At 57.2% G+C, this 18883-nt stretch overlaps 2 protein-coding genes across 3 annotated transcripts in view; one reads left to right on the forward strand and one right to left on the reverse strand.

The window, feature by feature from the left end:
* Positions 1–2067, forward strand: part of LOC129530049 (interleukin-3 receptor subunit alpha) — a 40285-nt gene extending 38218 nt beyond the window's left edge. For both annotated transcript variants that reach the window (XM_055377217.2, XM_055377218.2), the window contains exons 11-12: positions 416–497; positions 1777–2067. In XM_055377217.2, coding sequence (XP_055233192.1) covers positions 416–497; positions 1777–1851 — 157 coding nt within the window. In that variant the 3' untranslated portion in view covers positions 1852–2067. The remainder of the gene's footprint in view (positions 1–415; positions 498–1776) is intronic.
* Positions 2068–7361: 5294 nt separating this feature from the next.
* LOC129530050 (ADP/ATP translocase 3) lies at positions 7362–12518 on the reverse strand. The gene is made up of 4 exons (XM_055377219.2): positions 12245–12518; positions 9696–10182; positions 8408–8548; positions 7362–7878 (listed from the first exon to the last, which is right to left on the reverse strand). Exons 1-4 carry the CDS (start codon positions 12353–12355, stop codon positions 7721–7723), a joined length of 897 nt encoding a protein of 298 aa, XP_055233194.1. The 5' UTR covers positions 12356–12518; the 3' UTR covers positions 7362–7720.
* Positions 12519–18883: the final 6365 nt, after the last annotated feature.

Genomic DNA, 18883 nt, shown 5'->3' on the forward strand with positions numbered 1-18883 from the left:
ACGAGGAGAGGGGAGGGGAGGGGGAGGGGACGGGGAGAGGGGGAGGGGGAGAGGGGGAGGGGGAGAGGGAGGGATGGGGGAAGGGGGGAGGAAGAGGGGGAGGAGGCCCTTGCTGCAAGCTGTCTCAGGTCGTAAACTCAAGTGACCTGAGGCACCAGGGGTCTGTCTTTGCAGCTGCACCCCTGGGTGGCTCCGGTACCAGCGCCCTACTCCTTTAATTAGACACCAGCGCCTGCTTATGATGATTGTCGGGGGCGTGTCAGGGCCTCGGGGGCCGGGAAAATAGAGACCCCTCGAGTAGATGACTTGAGTCTTTTGCTCCATCGTGGCACTGCCTGTCCTGCACACGCTGTGTCCCAGATGATGAGCTGGTCGGTGCTGGGTTCAGAGCTGGGCCATTTCTCTTTCCTCCGAGGTATCTGGTGATGCAGAGACTCTTTCCCCGCATCCCTCACATGAAGGACCCCATCGGTGACAGCTTCCAAAACGACAAGCTGGTATGTTGTTTTTTCTGCCTTCGGACGGGTCTGGAGGCGTGGTGGCCACTTGGGGAGGCCCAGGCGGGCGGACCACTTGAGGCCAGGAACTGGAGACCAGCCTGGCCAACATGGAGAAACTCCGTGTCTACTAAAAATACAAAATTAGCCGGGTGTGGTGGCGGGCGCCTGTAATCCCAGCTACTCGGGAGGCTGAGGGAGGAGGATCACTTGAACCCGGGAGGTGGAGGCTGCAGTGAACTACGGTTGAGCCACTGCACTCCATCTGGGCGACAAGAGTGAGATGGCCTGGACTAGGAGGCTGCACACCTGTCTGCTGGCGCTGGTGGGCGGCTGGGAAAAGCTGCAGGATGAAGGGAGTGGGGGGACACTGGGCTCCCAGCCCACCGTGATCACGGGCCGTCTCCGCACCCTGCACACCAGAGCAGAGCAGATTTTTTTTTTTTTTTAGATGGAGTTTTGCTCTTGTTGCCCAGGCTAGAGTGCAATGGTGCGATCTTGGCTCACCGCAACCTCCACCTTCCCGGTCCAAGGTTCAAGCGATTGTCCTGCCTCAGCCTCCCGAGTAGCTGGGACTGCAGGCACGCACCGACACGCCCAGCTAATTTTGTATTTTTAGTACAGACGGGATTTCACCATGTTGGCCAGGATGGTCTCGATCTCCTGACCTTGTGATCCCCCTGCCTTGGCCTCCCAAAGTGCTGGGATTACAGGCGTGAGCCACCGTGCCCAGCCCAGTTTTCAACAAGATTTTAATGATACCTGTGTCCCTAAGAGAAAGGAAGGGCAGAGGAAAAGGAGGCAGACATCTCTGTCAGATTTTTTTGTTTTGTTTTGTTTTTTGTTTTTGAGACGCAGTTTTGCTCGTTGCCCCGGCTGGAGTGCAATGGTGCAATCTCGGCTCACTGCAACCTCCACCTTCCCGGTTCAAGGTTCAAGCGATTCTCCTGCCTCAGCCTCCCAAGTAGCTGGGACTACAGGCATGCACCAACACACCCAGCTAATTTTGTATTTTTAGTAGAGAAGGGGTTTCACCATGTTGGCCAGGATGGTCTGGATCTCCTGACCTCGTGGTCCGCTCGCCTCGGCCTCCCAAAGTGCTGGGATGACAGGTGTGAGCCACTGCGCCCGGCCCAAAGTGCCGGGATGACAAGGCGTGAGCCACCGTGCCTGGCCCACAGAGCAGATCTGAGATGGGACAGGCCCCCGCAGATCAGGACGTGGGCTCTGTTATCTGGGGGTGGCCGACTCACCCTGCCTCCTCCTCTCGTCTCTGCAGGTGGTCTGGGAGGCAGGCAAAGCCGGCCTGGAGGAGTGTCTGGTGACTGAAGTACAGGTCGTGCAGAAAACTTGAGACTGGGGTTCAGGGCCTGTGGGGGTCTGCCTCAATCTCCCTGGCCGGGCCAGGCGCCTGCACAGACTGGCTGCTGGACCTGTGCACGCGGCCCAGGAATGGACATTCCTAACGGGTGGTGGGCATGGGAGATGCCTGTGTAATTTAGTCCGAAGCTGCCAGGAAGAACAGAACTTTGTGTGTTTATTTCATGATAAAGTGATTTTTTTTTTTTAACCCACTCACTGGTCCCTGTCTCTGGATTCAGTCCCATTCCTCCAACACTACTAGAGAGACTGTTTCCACTGTTTTTTTTTTTGGAGATGGAGTCACGATCTGTCTCCCAGGTTGGATGTCTCTGGATTCAGCCCCATTCCTCCAACACTACTAGAGAGACTGTTTCCACTGTTTTTTTTTTTTGGAGATGGAGTCACGATCTGTCTGCCAGGTTGGAGTGCAGTGATGCAATCTCAGCTCACTGCAACCGCTGCCTCCCGGGATCAAGCAATTCTCCTGCCTCAGCCTCCCGAGTAGCTGGGATTACAGGCACCTGCCACCACCCCCGGCTAATTTTTATATTAGCCGGTCTCGAACTCCTGACCTTGTGATCTGCCCGCCTCTGCCTCCCAAAGTGCTGGGATTACAGGCGTGAGCCACCACACCTGGCCTTTTTTCTTTTTTGAGACAGAGTCTCAGTCTGTCGCCCAGGCTGGAGTGCAGTGACGCGATCTCGGCTCACTGCAACCTCCACCTCCGGGGTTCAAACGTGTCCTGCCTCAGCTTCCTGAGTAGCTGGGATTACAGGCACCCGCCACCACACCTGGCCAATTTTTGTATTTTTAGTAGAGATGGGGTTTCACCATGCTGGCCAGGCTGGTCTTCAACTCCTGACCTCAAGTGATCCACCCACCTTGTCCTCTCAAAAGTGCTGGGATTACAGGCATGAGCGACCGCGCCCAGCCTCTGGTGTTTTATAACTAGCTCCTCCAGGACTTCTGAGAAACACATCACCTTTGCTGCTTTCCGAAGGTGCCAGATGTCCGGCCTGGCCTGTCTGTCCTCTCCGGCCCCCGGCTGTACACATGACCCTGGCTGCATGGATTTTTTTTTTTTTTTTTGACACAGAGTCTGTCACCCAGGGTGGAGTGAAATGGAGCCATCTCAGCTCACTGCAACCTCCACCTCCAGGGTTCAAGCAATTCTCCTGCCTTAGCCTCCTGGGTAGCTGGGACTACAGGCACCTGCCACCACGCCTGGCTAATTTTTGTATTTTTAGTAGAGACGGGGTTTCATCACGTTAGCCAGGCTGGTCTCGATCTCTTAACCTCGTGATCTGCCTGCCTCAGCCTCCCAAAGTGCTGGGATTACAGGCGTGAGCCACCGCGCCGGGCCCGGCTGCCCGTCTCTTAGCCACCTTACAGGGCTTGTGTAGCCAGGTAGACTCTGATGTCCCTAAACATGCGGTGTTCACGCACCTTTTTACCCACAGACGTGAGGAGCGGCCCACATCCGGCCGGGGCTCTGGGATCTGCCCTGGCAGGGTCAGTCGTGCTCACACCCCGAGGCCAGCCTGGGCTCTTTTCTCCCCACCCTGGCCTGACCTCTGTGTCCCCGCCCTCATTCCCCAGAGCTGGATGGATGCTGGCTTGACGTCTGACCCTCTCCCCAGGCCCTGTCTCCCTGTCGGGGTCTTCCCGACTAGGCCTCTGCTGGGTGTGAGGGCCAAACCGAAAACAGGGGTACCTGGAGCTGCAGGAAAGGAGGTGAAAGGAGGTATCAGCGTCGCCTGTGTGTGGCGGGGGAGGCCGGGCAGCCTGGCGCAGGAAAGCAGGGAGAAGGAATCCAGGAAGCAGGTAGGCTGGCAAGGAGGGAGCCCACCAGCCCACCTGCGGCCCCTGGGAATGGTCCCATCGTCTGCGGGTTGAACCTAAAACACGGAGCCCTGGATGCCCCACTGTAAATCCACAGGAAGGAACTATGATTTTTTTTTTTTTTTAAGACAGAGTCTCGCTCTGTCGCCAGGCTGGAGTGCAGTGGCTTGATCTCAGCTCACAGCAACCTCCACCACCCAGGTTCAAGTGATTCTCCTGCCTCAGCCTCCCCAGTAGCTGGGATTACAGGTGTGTACCACCATGCCCAGCTAGTTTTTTGTATTTTTAGTAGAGATGGGGTTTCTCCATGTTGGTCAGGCTGGTCTCAAACTCCCGACCTCAGGTGATCCGCCCGCCTTGGCCTCCCAAAGTGCTGGGATTTCAGGCGTGAGTCACCAGGCCCGGCCCTTTTTTTTTTTCTTTTTTTGGAGACAGTCTTGCTCTGTCACCCAGGCTGGAGTGCAGTGGCACCGTCTCAGCTCACAGCAACCTCTGCCTCCTGGGTTCAAGCGATTCTCCTGCCTCAGCCTCTCGAGCAGCTGAGACTACAGGCACGTGCCACCATGCCCGGCTAGCTTTGTGTTTTTAGTAGAGATGGGGTTTCACCATGTTGGCCAGGCTGGCCTGGAACTCTTGACCTCATGTGATCCGCCCACCTCGGCCTCCCAAAATGTTGGGATTACAGGCATGAGTCACTGAGTCTGGCCCCCCACCACCCCCCCCTTGTTTTTTTCTGAGACAAAGTCTGGCTCTGTCACTCAGGCTGGAGTGCAGTGGCACAATCTCACCTCACAGCAACCTCTGCCTCCTGGGTTCAAGCAACTCTCCTGCCTCAGCCTCTCGAGTAGCTGGGATTATAGGTATGCACCATCATGCCTGGCTAACATTTATTTTTAGTAGAGACAGGGCTTCTCCATGTTGGTCAGGCTGGTCCTGAACTCCCGACCTCAGGTGATTCACCTGCCTCACCATCCCAAAGTGCTGGGATTACAGAGGTAAACCACTGAGCCCAACCGGAACTGTGATTTTGATAGTACCCACGAGGCAGGATTCTCTTAAAAACAGCTATGCCACCATGTATTATTGTCTATGAAGTTATCTCCAACACTCAGCTTGCTGAGAGCCTCAGCATTTCAAGATTGTGCAGGACTGGCCAGGCACAGTGGCTCATGCCTGTCATCCCAGCACTTTGGGAGGCCGAGGCGGGCGGATCATGAGGTCAGGAGATCGAGACCAGCCTGGCTGACACGGTGAAACCCTTGTCTCTACTAAATACACAAAAAAAATTAGCCGGGCTGTGGTGGTGGGTGCCTGTAGTCCCAGCTACTCAGGAGGCTGAGGCAGGAGAATGGCGTGAACCCGGGAGGTGGAGCTTGCAGTGAGCTGAGATTGCACCACAGCACTCCAGCCTGGGTGACAGAGTGAGACTCCATCTCAAAAACAAAAAAACAAAATTAGCCGGGCATGGTGGCGGGCACCTGTAATCCCAGCTACGTGGGAAGCTGAGGCAGAATGGCTTGAACCTCGGAGATGGAAGTTGCGTTGAGCCGTTATCACACCATTGCAGTCCTGCCTGGGTGACAAGAGACTCCATCTCAAAGAAAAAAAAAAAATCAAGGAGTAAACTTGTTGGTCTTTGAATTGTAACTTTGGAGAACCTCCCCGCCACTACCAAATTCCCCAAAGTCCAGTGTACCACGTAGGATTTCACTTGATCCGCTGAGGAAACCATGCCCCAATTACTAGGTTAAAATCTATTAAGTGCCGGGCACGGTGGCTCACGCCTGTAATCCCAGCACTTTGGGAGGCTGAGGGTGGATCACCTGAGGTCAGGAGTTCGAGACCAGCCTGACCAACAAGGTGAAACCCCATCTCTACTAAAAATACAAAAATTAGCTGGGCATGGTGGCAGCTGCCTGTAATCCCAGCTACTTGGGAGGCTGAGGCAGGAGGATCGCTTGAACTCAGGAGGCGGAGGTTGCAGTGAGCTGAGATTGCGCCACTGCACTCCAGTGTGGGGGACAGAGCAAGACTCCGTCTCAATAAAATAAATAAAAATAAAAAACTATTAAGTATCAGGAGTGAAAATACATCCAAGAGTGAATGAAGCAGTGACCACAGCTCCAGGCAGGAACTCGGAGCCCAGGTCCCCGTGGGTCGCAGCTGTTTTGTGGAGGGTGTGCAGGACCCACAAGGCTGATGGTGGAAGGTCGTTTTGCCACTTGCCTCTGGGCCGAGTCACGTGACCAAGAGGAGGGCTCACGGAGCTTTCCTGATCTCTGATATCATCGGGACACAAATGAGGGTTTCTACCTGGCCAAGTGCAGAGATGTAGAGTCTGCCTTTCGGGCCAGGAGCGGTGGCTCACACCTGTCATCCCACCATGTTCGGAGGCTGAGGCGGGCGGATCATTTGAAGCCAGGAGCTCGAGAGCAGCCTGGTAGGTAAACATGGTGAAACCCCATCTCCACTAAAAATACTAAAATCAGCCGGGTGTGGTGGCGCATGCCTGTAGCCCCAGCTACTTGGGAGGCTGAGGCGGGAGAATTGCTTGAACCTGGGAGGCAGAGGCTGCTGTGAACCGAGATTGCACCACCGCACTCTAGCCTGGGCGAGAGCGAGACTCCATCTCAAAAAACAAAGATTCTTTTTACTACGGCTGGGATTTCTGGAGAGCACGGGAGAGCCGGCGCTGGAACCCCAGGGCTATAGTCTCTGTGGCCCTGCCGTGCGCTGACACCAAGGCCCAAGGTTGGGCCCGGTAGAGATTCAACACGGCTTTTCTTGCCCCGCAATGAATGTTTGAGCAGAAAGAGCTCGAAGGAAGCTGTCGTGCCTCGCGGTGGGTACCCCTTGTGGTGGATTCTCACGGGTGACCCCGCGAACACACAGCTGCCACTCTGGGGACCCCGACCGACTCCACTGTTCATGTTGGAATGGGGGCTGGAGTGGCCCTCGCGGGCTACAGGAGGTGGAGAGGAAGGCAGGGTGTCACGCCTGTTTGTTTCCCCAAGATTCACGCTGAAAACGCCCGTCTCCCAAGTGATGGCGTTGGGAAGTGGGGGTCTTTGGGAGTCATGAGGCCTCATGGATGGGATCAGTGCCCTTACAGAAGGGACTCCAGAGAGCACCCTGGCCTCATCCATCATCTGAGGACACACAGGGAGAAGGCGCCATCTACAAGCCAGGAACTGGGTACTCAGCAGAGACTGCATCTACCATACCTTGGTTTTCTGGGACCTCCAGCCTCCAGAGCTGAGACATGTGGTCATACAAATGCTCTCAGAGAAGGTAAAGTGCAGGTGCCCTGGGGTCCTCCAGCATTTACCAGGGAGCCCGGCTACACTTCTGCCAGCCTTGGTTTCTACCCCCCCCGCCTCTTCCCAGTGGTGACCCTGCCCTCCGTGCCCCGGGGGTGCTGGGGAGGAGGCAGCACCGCACGCAGACCGGGAACGTGGGCCAGCCACAGGGGCAGAGCGTGGCCCCAACTGCGTCCCGTGGGCCCAGCGCCCATCTCCAGGCCCCAGGCCGCCCTGTGGAGAGGTGCGCCGCCAGGCAGGAGGACCTCTGCGTCCTCTGTTTATTGTTTTGCAGCAGGAGGCCCAACATAGAACATACTCGCCAGTACTCGGCTGTGCAAAACAGGGGCTAGCGCTGAAGTACAAATGGGAAAACATGATTCTTTTGTTTTAAATAAATACTGAAAACGCGACTTGGGTCCTACAAGCATCTGGACTCTAGGTCTCAGTATTGGAGTGTCTCACCCATGGGCCCCACGCAGGGACGCCACGGTTCCCTCCCACCCCGTGGATCAAGACATGGAATCGGCTGCCGATGACTGGATCGCAATGCGCCCCTTTTCTAGAGCCTTCCCCGGCCGTCTACAGGCAGGATGCGGCTGGGGAAAAGACAACTGGAATTTCTCGAAGGTCGATGGTCCGCACGGTGGAGGATTCTACGTGGTTCTCTTGGTTCCCCTGGTGTGTGTGTGTGTGTGTGTGTGGAGGAGGCCGCGGCCCCTAGATCACCTTCTTGAGCTCGTCGTACAGGACCAGCACGAAGGCGCCCCCCATGCCCCGCAGGACGTTGGACCACGCACCCTTGAAGAAGGCCTTGCCCCCCTCGTCTCTGAAGATCTTCCTCCAACAGTCGACGGTGCCCGTGTACATGATGTCAGCTGCAACGACAGGGAGACAGTGAGGGCCTCGCCGCCAAGCTCTTCAAGACACGGACGCCACCTGCGCCCACAAAGACGTTTCACAGAAATAACACCCCAGACGCCTGAGCCACAGTTCTGATTACAGGAGGGATAGCTGAGGCTCCCCCAGCTCAAGCCCTCCTCCTAAGCCACTGTCTCAGGGAGGGCGGGACACAGGACTTCAGGCCCCGCCCTGGGTGTCCCCCATCTCCACCCCTGGGGTCCATGCAGAGAAGGCAGGATCGAGGGTGTAGGTGCAACCAGAGTTCTAGGAGGCGGGGATTCAGAAACTGCCGCCCGGACCATGAAACCCCAAAAAGATCAGCAGCCCATTGTTCAGGAAAATCCTTCCACACAGCCAGGTTACTTTCGGACACACTTTTGCTGTCTCACACGCCCTGGAAGTGCCTCCTTTGATGGTTCCTGACCTCCCACGGGCCCAGGGCAAGGAGCTTGGTTCCCCTTCCCGGCAGCAAGGGTCCCCCGCCCCCCGAGCCCGCGCGGGTACCTCCTTTGCGCCCGGACTGCATCATCATGCGCCGCCGCACCGTGTCGAAGGGGTAGGACACCACGCCGGCCACGGCCGTCACGGTCTGCGCGATCATCCAGCTCACCACGATGTGTGTGTTCTTGGGGTCGGGGAGCATGCCTGCGGGGGAACGGCACGTCACCTTCTCCAGCGCCTGCACGGCCACCCGAGACCAGGGTCGGCCCCCAGGGTGTGCTCACGGCCACCTGAGGTGGTGCCGAGCTCTTCCAAGACCACCAGTGCCCCCTCCACGCAGCTGCTCAGTGCCAGCTGATGTTTACAACACGACAGGTCGGGGCAGGGCCAGGAGGGGAAAAGGCCGCCTGCCACCTGCTGGAGCCCAGCAAGACAGTCCCAGAGGCCGGGGTTAGGCCTCTTTGGGGAAGAGAATAGGGCCCTGACCTTCTGAAGGGCCACCGTTACTATGGGAGTTACACTCTGTCCTCAAAATCCACATGCTGAAGTCCCACCCCCACCGCCACCCCCACCCCAGGACCTCAGAATGCAACTGTACTTGGATATAAGGTCTTTAAAGAGCTAAGACTAAAGGAGGCCAGTAGGGCGGGCCCTGATCCTACGACCCTAGTGTCCTTCTAAAAACAGATGAGGACGCAGACACATGGAGGGATGACCCTGTGAGGACACAGGGAGAAGACGGTGTCTACAAGCCAAAAAGAGAGGCCTCAGGAGGAACCAGCCCTGCCCACTCCTTGATCTCAGACGTCCAGCCTCCAGGACTCCGGGAGAATCAATGTCTGCTGTTTATAAGCCACCCAGTCTATGGTATTCTGTGATAGCAGCCTCAAATGGACTAAGACATCTCATCAGAAGAGGACACGAGGACACAGACACACACAGAGGGACAACCCTGTGAGGACACAGGGGGAAGACGGCGTCTCCAAGCCCAGGAGAGAGGCCTCAGGAGGAACCAGCCCTGCCCATGCCTTGGTCTCAGACCTTCAGCCTGCAGGACTGTGGGAGAATCAATGTCTGCTGTTTACAATCCACCCAGTCTATGGTATTCTGTGATAGCAGCCTGAAATGGACTAAGACATCCCATAAGAAGAGGAGATGAGGACACAGACACACACAGAGGGATGATGCTGAGGGCACAGGGAGAAGACGGCGTCTCCAAGTCCAGGAGAGAGGCCGCAGGAGGAACCAGCCCTGCCCACACCTTATCTCAGACCTTCAGCCCACGGGACCCTGGGGGAACGTCTGCGTGTTGAGCCCGTCTCTGGGACTTCGCGATGGCAGCCACACGTACCCTTGGCCGTATCGTACACGCCGAAGTAGGCCGCCCGGTAGATGATGATGCCCTGCACGGAGACGCTGAAGCCCTGGTACAGGCCCCGGATGCCGTCGGACTTGGTGATCTTCACCAGGCAGTCTCCCAGGCCTCGGAACTCGCGCTCTGTGCCTGACTTTCCCACGTCCGCTGCCAGGCGGGTTCTGGCGAAATCCAGCGGGTACACGAAGCAGAGGGAGGTCGCGCCGGCTGCACCGCCGGAGGCCAGGTTGCCCGCAAAGTACCTCCAGAACTGCGTGTGCTTGTCCACGCCCCCCAGGAAGATCTGCTTGTACTTATCCTTGAAGGCGAAGTTGAGGGCTTGAGTGGGGAAGTAGCGGATGACGTTGGCAAGGTTGCCCCTCCAGAAGGACAGCACGCCCTGCTCCTTGGGGATGCGGACAATGCAGTCCACGATGCCCTTGTACTGCTTGTCGGCGGCAATCTGCTTGCTGGCGTGCTGGACCTGGAGGACGCAGAGGGTGTTCAGACCGGACCCGGGGCCAACCACCCAGAAACATCCCAGCTACAGAGTGCATCCTTTTTTTGACACAAGTCACTCTTGTTGCCCAAGGTGGAGTGCAATGGGGTGATCAAGTGATTCTCCTGCCTCAGCCTCCCGAGTAGCTGGGACTACAGGCGCCCACCACCACGCCCGGCTAATTTTTTTGCTTATTTAGTAGAGACGAGCGTTCCACCATGTTAGTCAGGACAGGATGGTCTTGATCTGCTGACCTCGTGAGCCACCGCACCCGGCTCTTTCTTTTTTTAAAAAGACAAGGTCTCATGCTGTTACCCGGGTTTGAGTGTAGTGGTGCGATCTCACCTCACTGCAGCCTCCAACTCCTGGATTAAGCCATCCTCCCGCCTCAGTCTCCCGAGTACCCAGGTCTACAGATGCACAACCATCAAGCTCCACTAAGTTGAAAAATTACTTTTATAGATGGAGTCTTGCTACGATGACCAAGCTGCTCTCAAACTCCTGAGCTCAGGTGATCCTCCCTGGGCCTCTCGAAGCGCTGGGACATCCCGCCCTGCTAAGTTTAAAAAAATTTTTTAAGCCGGGCACAGTGGCTCATGCCTGTAATGTCAGTACTTCGGGAGGCTGAGGTGGGTGGATCACGAGGTCAGGAGATCAAGGGCATCCTAACACGGTGAAACCCTGTCTCTACTAAAAATACAGAACATTAGCAGGGTGTGGTGGCGGGCGCCTGCTAGGGAGGCTGAGGCAGAATGGCGTGAACCCAGGAGGCGGAGGCTACAGTGAGCCGAGATCGTGCCACTGCACTCCAGCCTGGGCAACAGGGAGAGACTCCATCTCAAAAAAAAAAAAAGGTTTTTCTAAGATGTGGGGTCTTGCTATGTTACTCTGGCTGGTCTCAAACTCCTGGGCTCAAACGATCCTCCCTGGGCCTCTCCAAGTGCTGGGACACCCCGCCCTGCTAAGTTTAAAAAATTTTCTTAGAGATGGGGTCTTGCTATGTTGCCCTGGCTGGTCTCAAACTCCTGAGCTCAGGCGATCCTCCCTGGGCCTCTCAAAGTGCGGGGACACCCCGCCTGCTAAGTTTTAAAAATTTTCTTAGAGATGGGGTCTTGCTATGTTGTCCTGGCTGGTCTCAAACTCCCGGGACACGCCACCCTGTACTAGGTTTAAAAAATTATCTTAAGAGATGCGGTCTTGCTCTGTTGCCCAGGCTGGTCTCAAACTCCTGAGCTCACGCGATCCTCTCAATGCACTGGGACGTCCTGCTTCGTTAAGTTAAAATAATTTTTTTTGAAGTGAGGTCTTGCTGTGTGGCCCCGGCTGCTCTCAAACTCCTGGCCTCAAGCGATCCTCCCCGGGCCTCTCAAAAGCGCTGGGATCGCGGGCGGGACCGGTCCTTGCAGCCAAGCCTATTCATTCCCATCACCGAGCTGTCACTCGGAGTACAACGTTAGCAAGGACGTCCCGGCGGCAATGTTCCTAGGCATCATGCTACTTTCGATAAGCCTCTCCCAAAAGACAAAAAATGCATTGCTCTGGATCAGAATTGCACAAATGAGCTAAGAAGGGGGGTAAGAACCACCAATAACCATATCCTGGTTATTCCAGGACACCTGCGGGCAGGCTCGTTGCCCTATTGGCCTTAGAATTACCCTTCACGGTGGAGGGAGCAAGAGCAGACGCCTGCCAGGCATCCGCCGGAAGGGTTGGTCCCAGCTCGGGGGACCCGCAGGATTGAGCTCAAGGTCAAGGCCCGCCAGCCGCAGGGTCCGTCCATGGGCCCTGCTCACCGCGCATGCGCCCTGCAATCCGTGCCGCATTTCCCCCCGACCGCCGGGCCCAGTGCGCACGCGTGGACGTCGCCACGCCCTGCGGCAGCGGTCACGTGATGCGGCCCCCAGAAGCCGGCGGCGCGTGGACAAAGCGATCGCGGCCTTCCACTTCCGGCGCCCGCCTGCAAGGCTCTGCTGCCCACGTCCCCGCCCGACCCGGCCACTCAGTTCCGGTCCCCTAGTCCCCGGAGCGGCCGCGCCCGCGTCCTCACCTGCAGCAGCAGCTTGACCCGCTCGATCGGAGCCACGGCCGTCTTGGAGATGGCGGCGGCGATGCCTCCGGCCAAGAAGTCCTTGGCGAAGGAGATGGCCTGTTCCGTCATGGTGGCAGGGCGGGCAGCGGAACGGGCGGATAGCCGGCGAACGGGCGCGGAGAGTGAATGGAGGGCGTCGCTGGCTCAGCCCTGCCGCCGCCGGGACCGAAAGGACGGAGCGGCCACCGCGCAGCCGCTAAGGCGCCGACGCCACGCCCACTCTCCTCCCCCCGCGCCTCCTCGCGCCGCGCCCATTGGCTGCGCCGCCCGGCCACGCCCCGCCCCCGCCTGCGTGCCTCGCCTCTGAGGGCTGCCGGGAATCTCGCTGCGTCCCGCCCCGCACTCCAGCGAACCGCGCCCATTGGCTGCGCTTCCCGGAGACGCCCCGCCCCGCACCCCTAGGTATGCCGGGAGCCAGGCCCCGCCCATGCGCCGTAGGGGCCGCTGGGGGTTCCGCGGTAGCCTTGACCTTGTGAAGGTCACGCCGCTGCCAGTACCCGAGCGGGCGGGAGGGCGGCTGCGGAGTGAGAAGCCCACCCTGATGCCCTGTTCGCTCCGACTGCGCCGACCGCTTTCTCCCGGAGGCCGCGGCGACCCCGCCGGGATGTGCGACATGTGGTGCCCCGAGCCTTGACCCTTGACCTCCAGGCAGCTCCGACCCTTTCAACACTCTCCGGGGTCGTGCGTCGGGAGACGCCGGCCCCTGCCCGCGTACACCCGGGGAGCCCCGCGCGAAGCCTGCGGCGGCTTCCACGTGGGCGCGGCTCAGTCCCGCTGCCGATCCGTGACTCCGCGCGGCCCTCCGCGCCCGGCCTAGGTTGGTGGAGTGGTGATCTCTGGGCCTCCGTTCTTTGACCCCGCGGTGCCCTCCGCGCCGGGGCTGGGGGTTCCGTGGGCCGCGCCCACCCGCCCGGGCTCTCCTATTTCCCGGTGTCTGTCCCCGTGTCTGCCCGGCGGGGGCTGCGGCCGGGGTCCTCCTTCCCGACCTCCCAGTCCGCCCTGCCTCCCTCCCGCCTCCCTCCCTCCCTCCCCCCTCCCTCCCTCCCTCCCGCCTCCCTCCTCCTCTCCCTTCCCCGCTCTCTCCCGCCCGCCCTTTTCTCCCCGTCTCTTCCTTCCCTGCTTGCCTTTGCTTTTTGCTGCTTTCCCGCCTCCCTCCTTTTTCTCCCTCTTTCCGTCTCTCCCTTCGTTTCCCTCCCTTCCTTTTTCTTTCATTTCTCTCTCTTTCTCCTTCCTTTCTTGCTACCTTCCCTCTTTTTCATTTTTTTCCTCCCTTCCTTTTTCTGCTTTTCTCCCTCCGCCCTTCCTCTATTTTTTCTTTGGTCCCTCTCTTTTTTCTCCCTCTTTCCGTCTCCTTCCCTTTTCCTCTTTCCTTCCCTTCCTCCCTTTTCTGCCTTTCCCTCCTTCCCTCTTTATTTCCTGTCTCCCTTCCTCTCGTCCCTTTCTCCCCTCTCTCTTTTCCGTTTTTTTTTTCTTTTGAGACAGAGTTTCGCTCTTGTTGCCCAAGCTGGAGTGCAAGCTCCGCCTCCCGGGTTCAAGCGATTCTCCTGCCTCAGCCTCCCAAGTAGCTGGAATGACAGGCATGCGCCACCACGCCCAGCTAATTTTATATTTTTAGTAGAGACGGCGTTCCACCATGTTGGCCAGGCTGGTCTCGAACTCCTGACTTCAGGGGATCCGCCCACTTCGGCTTCCCAAAGTGCTGGGATGACAGGTGTGTGAGCCACCACGCCTAGCTGTCTCTTTTCCGTTTTTTTTTTTTTTTTTCATTTTTCCTCTCTCCCTTTGCCTCTCTTTTTCTTCTTCCTTTTATTCTTTCCTGTCTTGGTCTTTCCTTCCTCTCTGTTTCTCCCTTTCTCCCCGTTTTCCTTTTTTTTTTTTTGAGATTGAGACTTGTTCTGTCACCGAGGCTGGAGTGCAGTGGCGTGATCTGAGCTCACTGCAATCTCTGCCTCTCAGGTTCTAGAGATTCTTCTGCCTCAACTTCCCAAGTAGCTGGGATTACAGGTGCCTGCCACCCCACCCGGCTTTTTTTTTTTTTTTTTTTTTAAGGACAGATGGGGTTTCACCATGTTGGCCAGGCTGGTCTTGAACTCCTGACCTCAGGTGATCCGCCCACCTCGGCCTCCCAAAGTGCTGGATTACAGCCGTGCGCCACTGCGCCCCGCCTCCTTTTCTTTTTTCTTCTCTCCTCCGTCTTTTTCTATCCTACCTCCCTGCCTCTTTCCTCTCTCCTCCCTCCTTTTCCTTTTTCTTCTCTCCTCCCTCCCTCCTGTTTTTCTCCATCATTCCCTCTCTCTTCTTTTCTTTTTCTCCCTTTCCCCCTTTGCCTCCCTCCCCTTTTTCTTTCCTGTCTCCGTCTCCTTTGCTCTTTTCCTCCCTTTCTCCTGTCCCTCCCTCCCCGCCTTCCTTTTCACTTCTTTCCCTTCCCACTGCTTCCTTTCGTTTCCTGTCTTTCCCTGTCTCTCCCTTTCTTTCCTGCCTTTCCCTGTCTCTCCCTTTCTTTCCTGCCTTTCTCCGTCTCTCCATTTCTTTCCCTCTCCTCCCGCTCTCCCTCTTTCCTCCCTTTCCTCCCTTCTTTTCCTTCCTCTTCTTCCCCTGTGTCTTTCTTTTTTCTTTCCTTCTCCGTTCCTTTTCTCTCCCTGTGTCTTTCTCGCTCTTGTTTTTCCTTTCTCTCCCTTGTGTACTGAGAAAATGACAGTCCCTGGCTGTGGGTGGGCAGGAGTGACCCGCCCCGGAGAGCGGGGTCACCCTGGGTGACTCCTGGGCGCAGCTGTGAGCCCTGCCTGAGGCTTTTCCTGACCTCTGGGGAGGGCGGCTCAGCCTGGGGCTGGAGGTCGGGGCCAGCTCTGGAGGCCGGAGTGGCTGCTGGGCGGCGGGACGGGTGTCTCAGAAGTCACTGAGGCATGGGTAGGTCTAACCTTGGGACATTGCTGTGGGGAAGGCTGTGGAGACCAAGCACATTCCTGAGGCTCTGCCAGGGCAGCGGGGGTGGACAGTGTCCCCTGAGGACCCAGGACCAAGCCAGGCTCGCTACAGGGGTCCTGGAATAGAGGACAGAGGCCGGGAGCGCTGTGGGTGCTGGGCAGGGGTGGGGAGTTTGCTGGGGGAGCTGCGCCTTACAGACCTGTGTTTGTTTCCCAGCCTCAGCGAGGCCGGGCTGGACGGGGCCCTGGTGCTGGTTTTCAGTGCCTCAGCGAGGCCGGGACCAGAGCTGCTATTTCCAGATGAGGCTGGTTCGCATCTGCTCTGGCCGGGGGCTCCAGGCCTGAGCCCTGGAACATGGCGTTCCCTTTCCAAGTCTGCAAAGCCTGTCTTAGGGGAGAGAAGAAGTTTCCTTCCACGCGGGTGGGGACGGCTAACCATGTCCAGACACTGAGACGGTGCTCTGTGTGCTCAGCCCTCAGCCTGCACTGGCTTGGTGGCTTGGTGACCCGCCAGCAGGGTGGTGCTGTCTGTGGGCTCTGCTCAAGCTCCTCTCAGAGCCAGGAGGATGCCCGCCTGCTTGGGCCTGGCACCCAGGATGTGCTTGGCAAATGCTTCTGGGATGGATGGATGGATGGGTGAATGGATAACGGATGGATGGATAATGGATGGATGGATGGATAATGGATGGATGGATAATGGATAGATGGATGGATGATGGATGGATGGATGGATGGATAATGGATGGATAATGTATAGATGGATGGATAGTGGATAGATGGATAATGGATTGATGGATGGATAATGGATGGATGAATAATGGATGCTTCTGGGATGGATGGATAATGAATGGGTGGATGGATAATGAATGGGTGGGTGGATGGATGGATAGATGGATATGTTTGCTTGGCAAATGATTCTAGAATGAATGGATGGATGGATAATGAATGGGTGGGTGCGTGGATGGATGGATGCACTCTGTTGGCAAATGCTTCTGGGATGGATGAATGGTTGGATAATGGATGGATAGATGGATAATCAATGAGTGGGTGCTTTGATGGATAGATGGATGTGTTTGCTTGGTAAATGACTCTGGAATGGATGGGTGGATGGATGGATGGGTGGCTGGATGGATGGATAATGAATGGGTGGGTGGATGGATGGATGCGCTCGATCGGCAAATGCTTCTGGAATGGATGGATAATGAATGGGTGGGTGGATGGATGGATGCGCTCGATCGGCAAATGCTTCTGGAATGGATGGATAATTGGATGGGTAATGGGTGGGTGGATGGATGCATGGATAGATGGATGTGCTCACTCAGCAAATGCTTCTGGAATGGATGATGGATGGATGAATAGATGGATGGATGGATGGATGGATGAATGAATTGCTAATTGGGGCTGTTTTTCCATACAGAGTGCTGCACGTGGGACTTAGCCTTGGACACTAACTCCTTTGCCCCTCGTATCTGGGAGGGAACAACACAGTCGCTATGCCTGACTAGTGCATGACCTGGGAGGCCTTTGGGGCCACACAGCCTCCCTGGGAAAGGAGGATCAGGTGGGCCTCACACCCGGGAATTGGAAGTGGGAGAGACAACAGCTGCTGGGTAGTGGGGGTAGAGCTGTGTCTCTCACCGCCCTGCCCCTCCAAGGACCGAGAAGAAAGGAATGAGCCCCCATCCGCCTACCAGGTACCCATCCATGAGAACCCCTTCTCTGCCAGCATCTGATAAAATTACCTGCGTGGCTTTAGAGATCACTGCTGCCTGACCAGCAGCCGCTCTCCTGGAATCTGTGTCCAGAAAGCCCCTTGGGGCTCAGAAAAGTAGGTGGGTTAATAATAGAAGTAGACGTGGGTTTTTTTGTTTGTGTGTTTATTGAGACGGAGTCTTGCTCTGTCGCCCAGGCTGGAGTGCAGTGGCGTGATCTTGGCTCGCTGCAATCCCTGCCTCCCAGGTTCAAGCATGTCTTCTGCCTCAGCCTCCCAAGTAGCTGGGATAGCAAGTGTGCACCACCATGCCTGATTTTTGTATTTTTAGTAGAGACAGGGTTCCATCCATCCATTCCAGAAGCATTTGCCAAGCACAGCCTGGGTGCCAGGCCCAAGCAGGCTGGTCTCGAACTCCTGACCTCAAGTGATCCACCCACCTCGGCCTCCCGAAGTGCCGGGATGACAGCTGTGAGCCACCGCGCCCCGCCCAGACGCAGAGGTGTTTTAACGGGAAGACTTCAGACTTCATCGGACGGCCGGGAAGGAATCAGAGCAGGGGTGAGGTTGGCTTTGTGCGGGGTGGGGTGGGGTGCCAGGCTCTGTGTTGGGTGGGGGCAGCAGCACATCTTTTGTAATTAATCATTGCCGAGGCTCTGCCTGTACGAAGTGTGGTCCAGGGAGGGCTGATGAGGCTGCAGGATGAGAGGGCTTGACAGACCCCTTTCCCCAGAAGAGGGTCCCCAAAAGGCATTGCCCCTGAAGAGGGCTCCCCAAGACCTCATCCCTGAAAAGGGACTCCCAGGGTCACCCCCCTGAAAAGGGCTCCTCAAAAGGCCCCCCCAAAGGGGTCCCCCCAAGACCTGCCCTCTGAAGGAGGCCCCCCAAGACTTCCCCCGTGAAGAGGGCTGCCTCAAAGACTTCCCCCCTGAAGGTGCCCCCCAAGACCTGCCCCCTGGAAGAGGGCTCCCCAAGACCTCTCCCCCTAGAAGAGCCCCCTAAGACTTTTACCCTGGAAAAGGGCTCTCTGCAAAGCTTCCCTGGACGTGGGCCTTCGAGCTGGGCAGGTGGGGAGGAGCTGTGTACTCAACATCATCCTTAGGATCTGTTGTCCTCCCGCTTCCCCTGCCCCGGTCCCCAGATAAATCCAGAGGCTGTTTTAGAGCCAGACGGACACTTCTGGTATGCACCAGACACTCATAGTGCAGTGCTCGCCGAGTGGAGGAGGAGGGAGTGGGTGAAGCCGGCCCGCCAGGCTGCCCTGCACAGAATTCCAGCCGTGTCACCCCACTGGTTTTTAAATCATCACAATCCTCGGGATGTTCTGTGCATGCCACACACAGACTCTTAGAGTCCAGAGGTCCTGTTTTTGCACAGTTACTCCAATGAATAAAAAGACGGGCTGGGCGTGGTGGCTCACGCCTGTCATCTGAGCACTTTGGGAGGCCAAGGAGGGGTGGATTGCCTGAAGTCAGGAGCTGAAGACCAGCCTGGCCAACATGGTGAAACCTCGTCTCTACTGAAAATACAAAAAAATTAGCTGGGCATGGTGGTGGGCGCCTGTAATTTTAGCTACTGCGGAGGCTAAGGCAGGAGAATCGCTTGAACCCGGGAGGCGGAGGTTGCAGTGAGCCGAGATCACACCACTGCACTCCAGCCTGGGCCACAGAGTGAGACTGTCTCAAAAAAAAAAAAAAAAAAAAAAAAGTTCCAGCAGACAGAAGGGAGAGGGAGAGGAACAAGCCCCAGGGACCCTTTATCCGGCTTCCTTCCACCTGGGGGACTCCGTCCACGGGCCCTTGGTTTAAGGGCAAATGGCGAGGGCACCAGAACACAGGGAGGCCATGCCGGAGGTCCCTGCTGCAACCATGCGGCCCCCCAGCCCACTCCCAGCAGCCAAGATGAAGGGGGGCCTGGGCTCCCCCCTAGGGCAGGCGCCTCTGATTCTCTCCACCGAGAGGC

This window comes from Gorilla gorilla, chromosome Y (genome assembly GCF_029281585.2).
Source record: "Gorilla gorilla gorilla isolate KB3781 chromosome Y, NHGRI_mGorGor1-v2.1_pri, whole genome shotgun sequence".
NCBI lineage: Eukaryota > Metazoa > Chordata > Mammalia > Primates > Hominidae > Gorilla > Gorilla gorilla.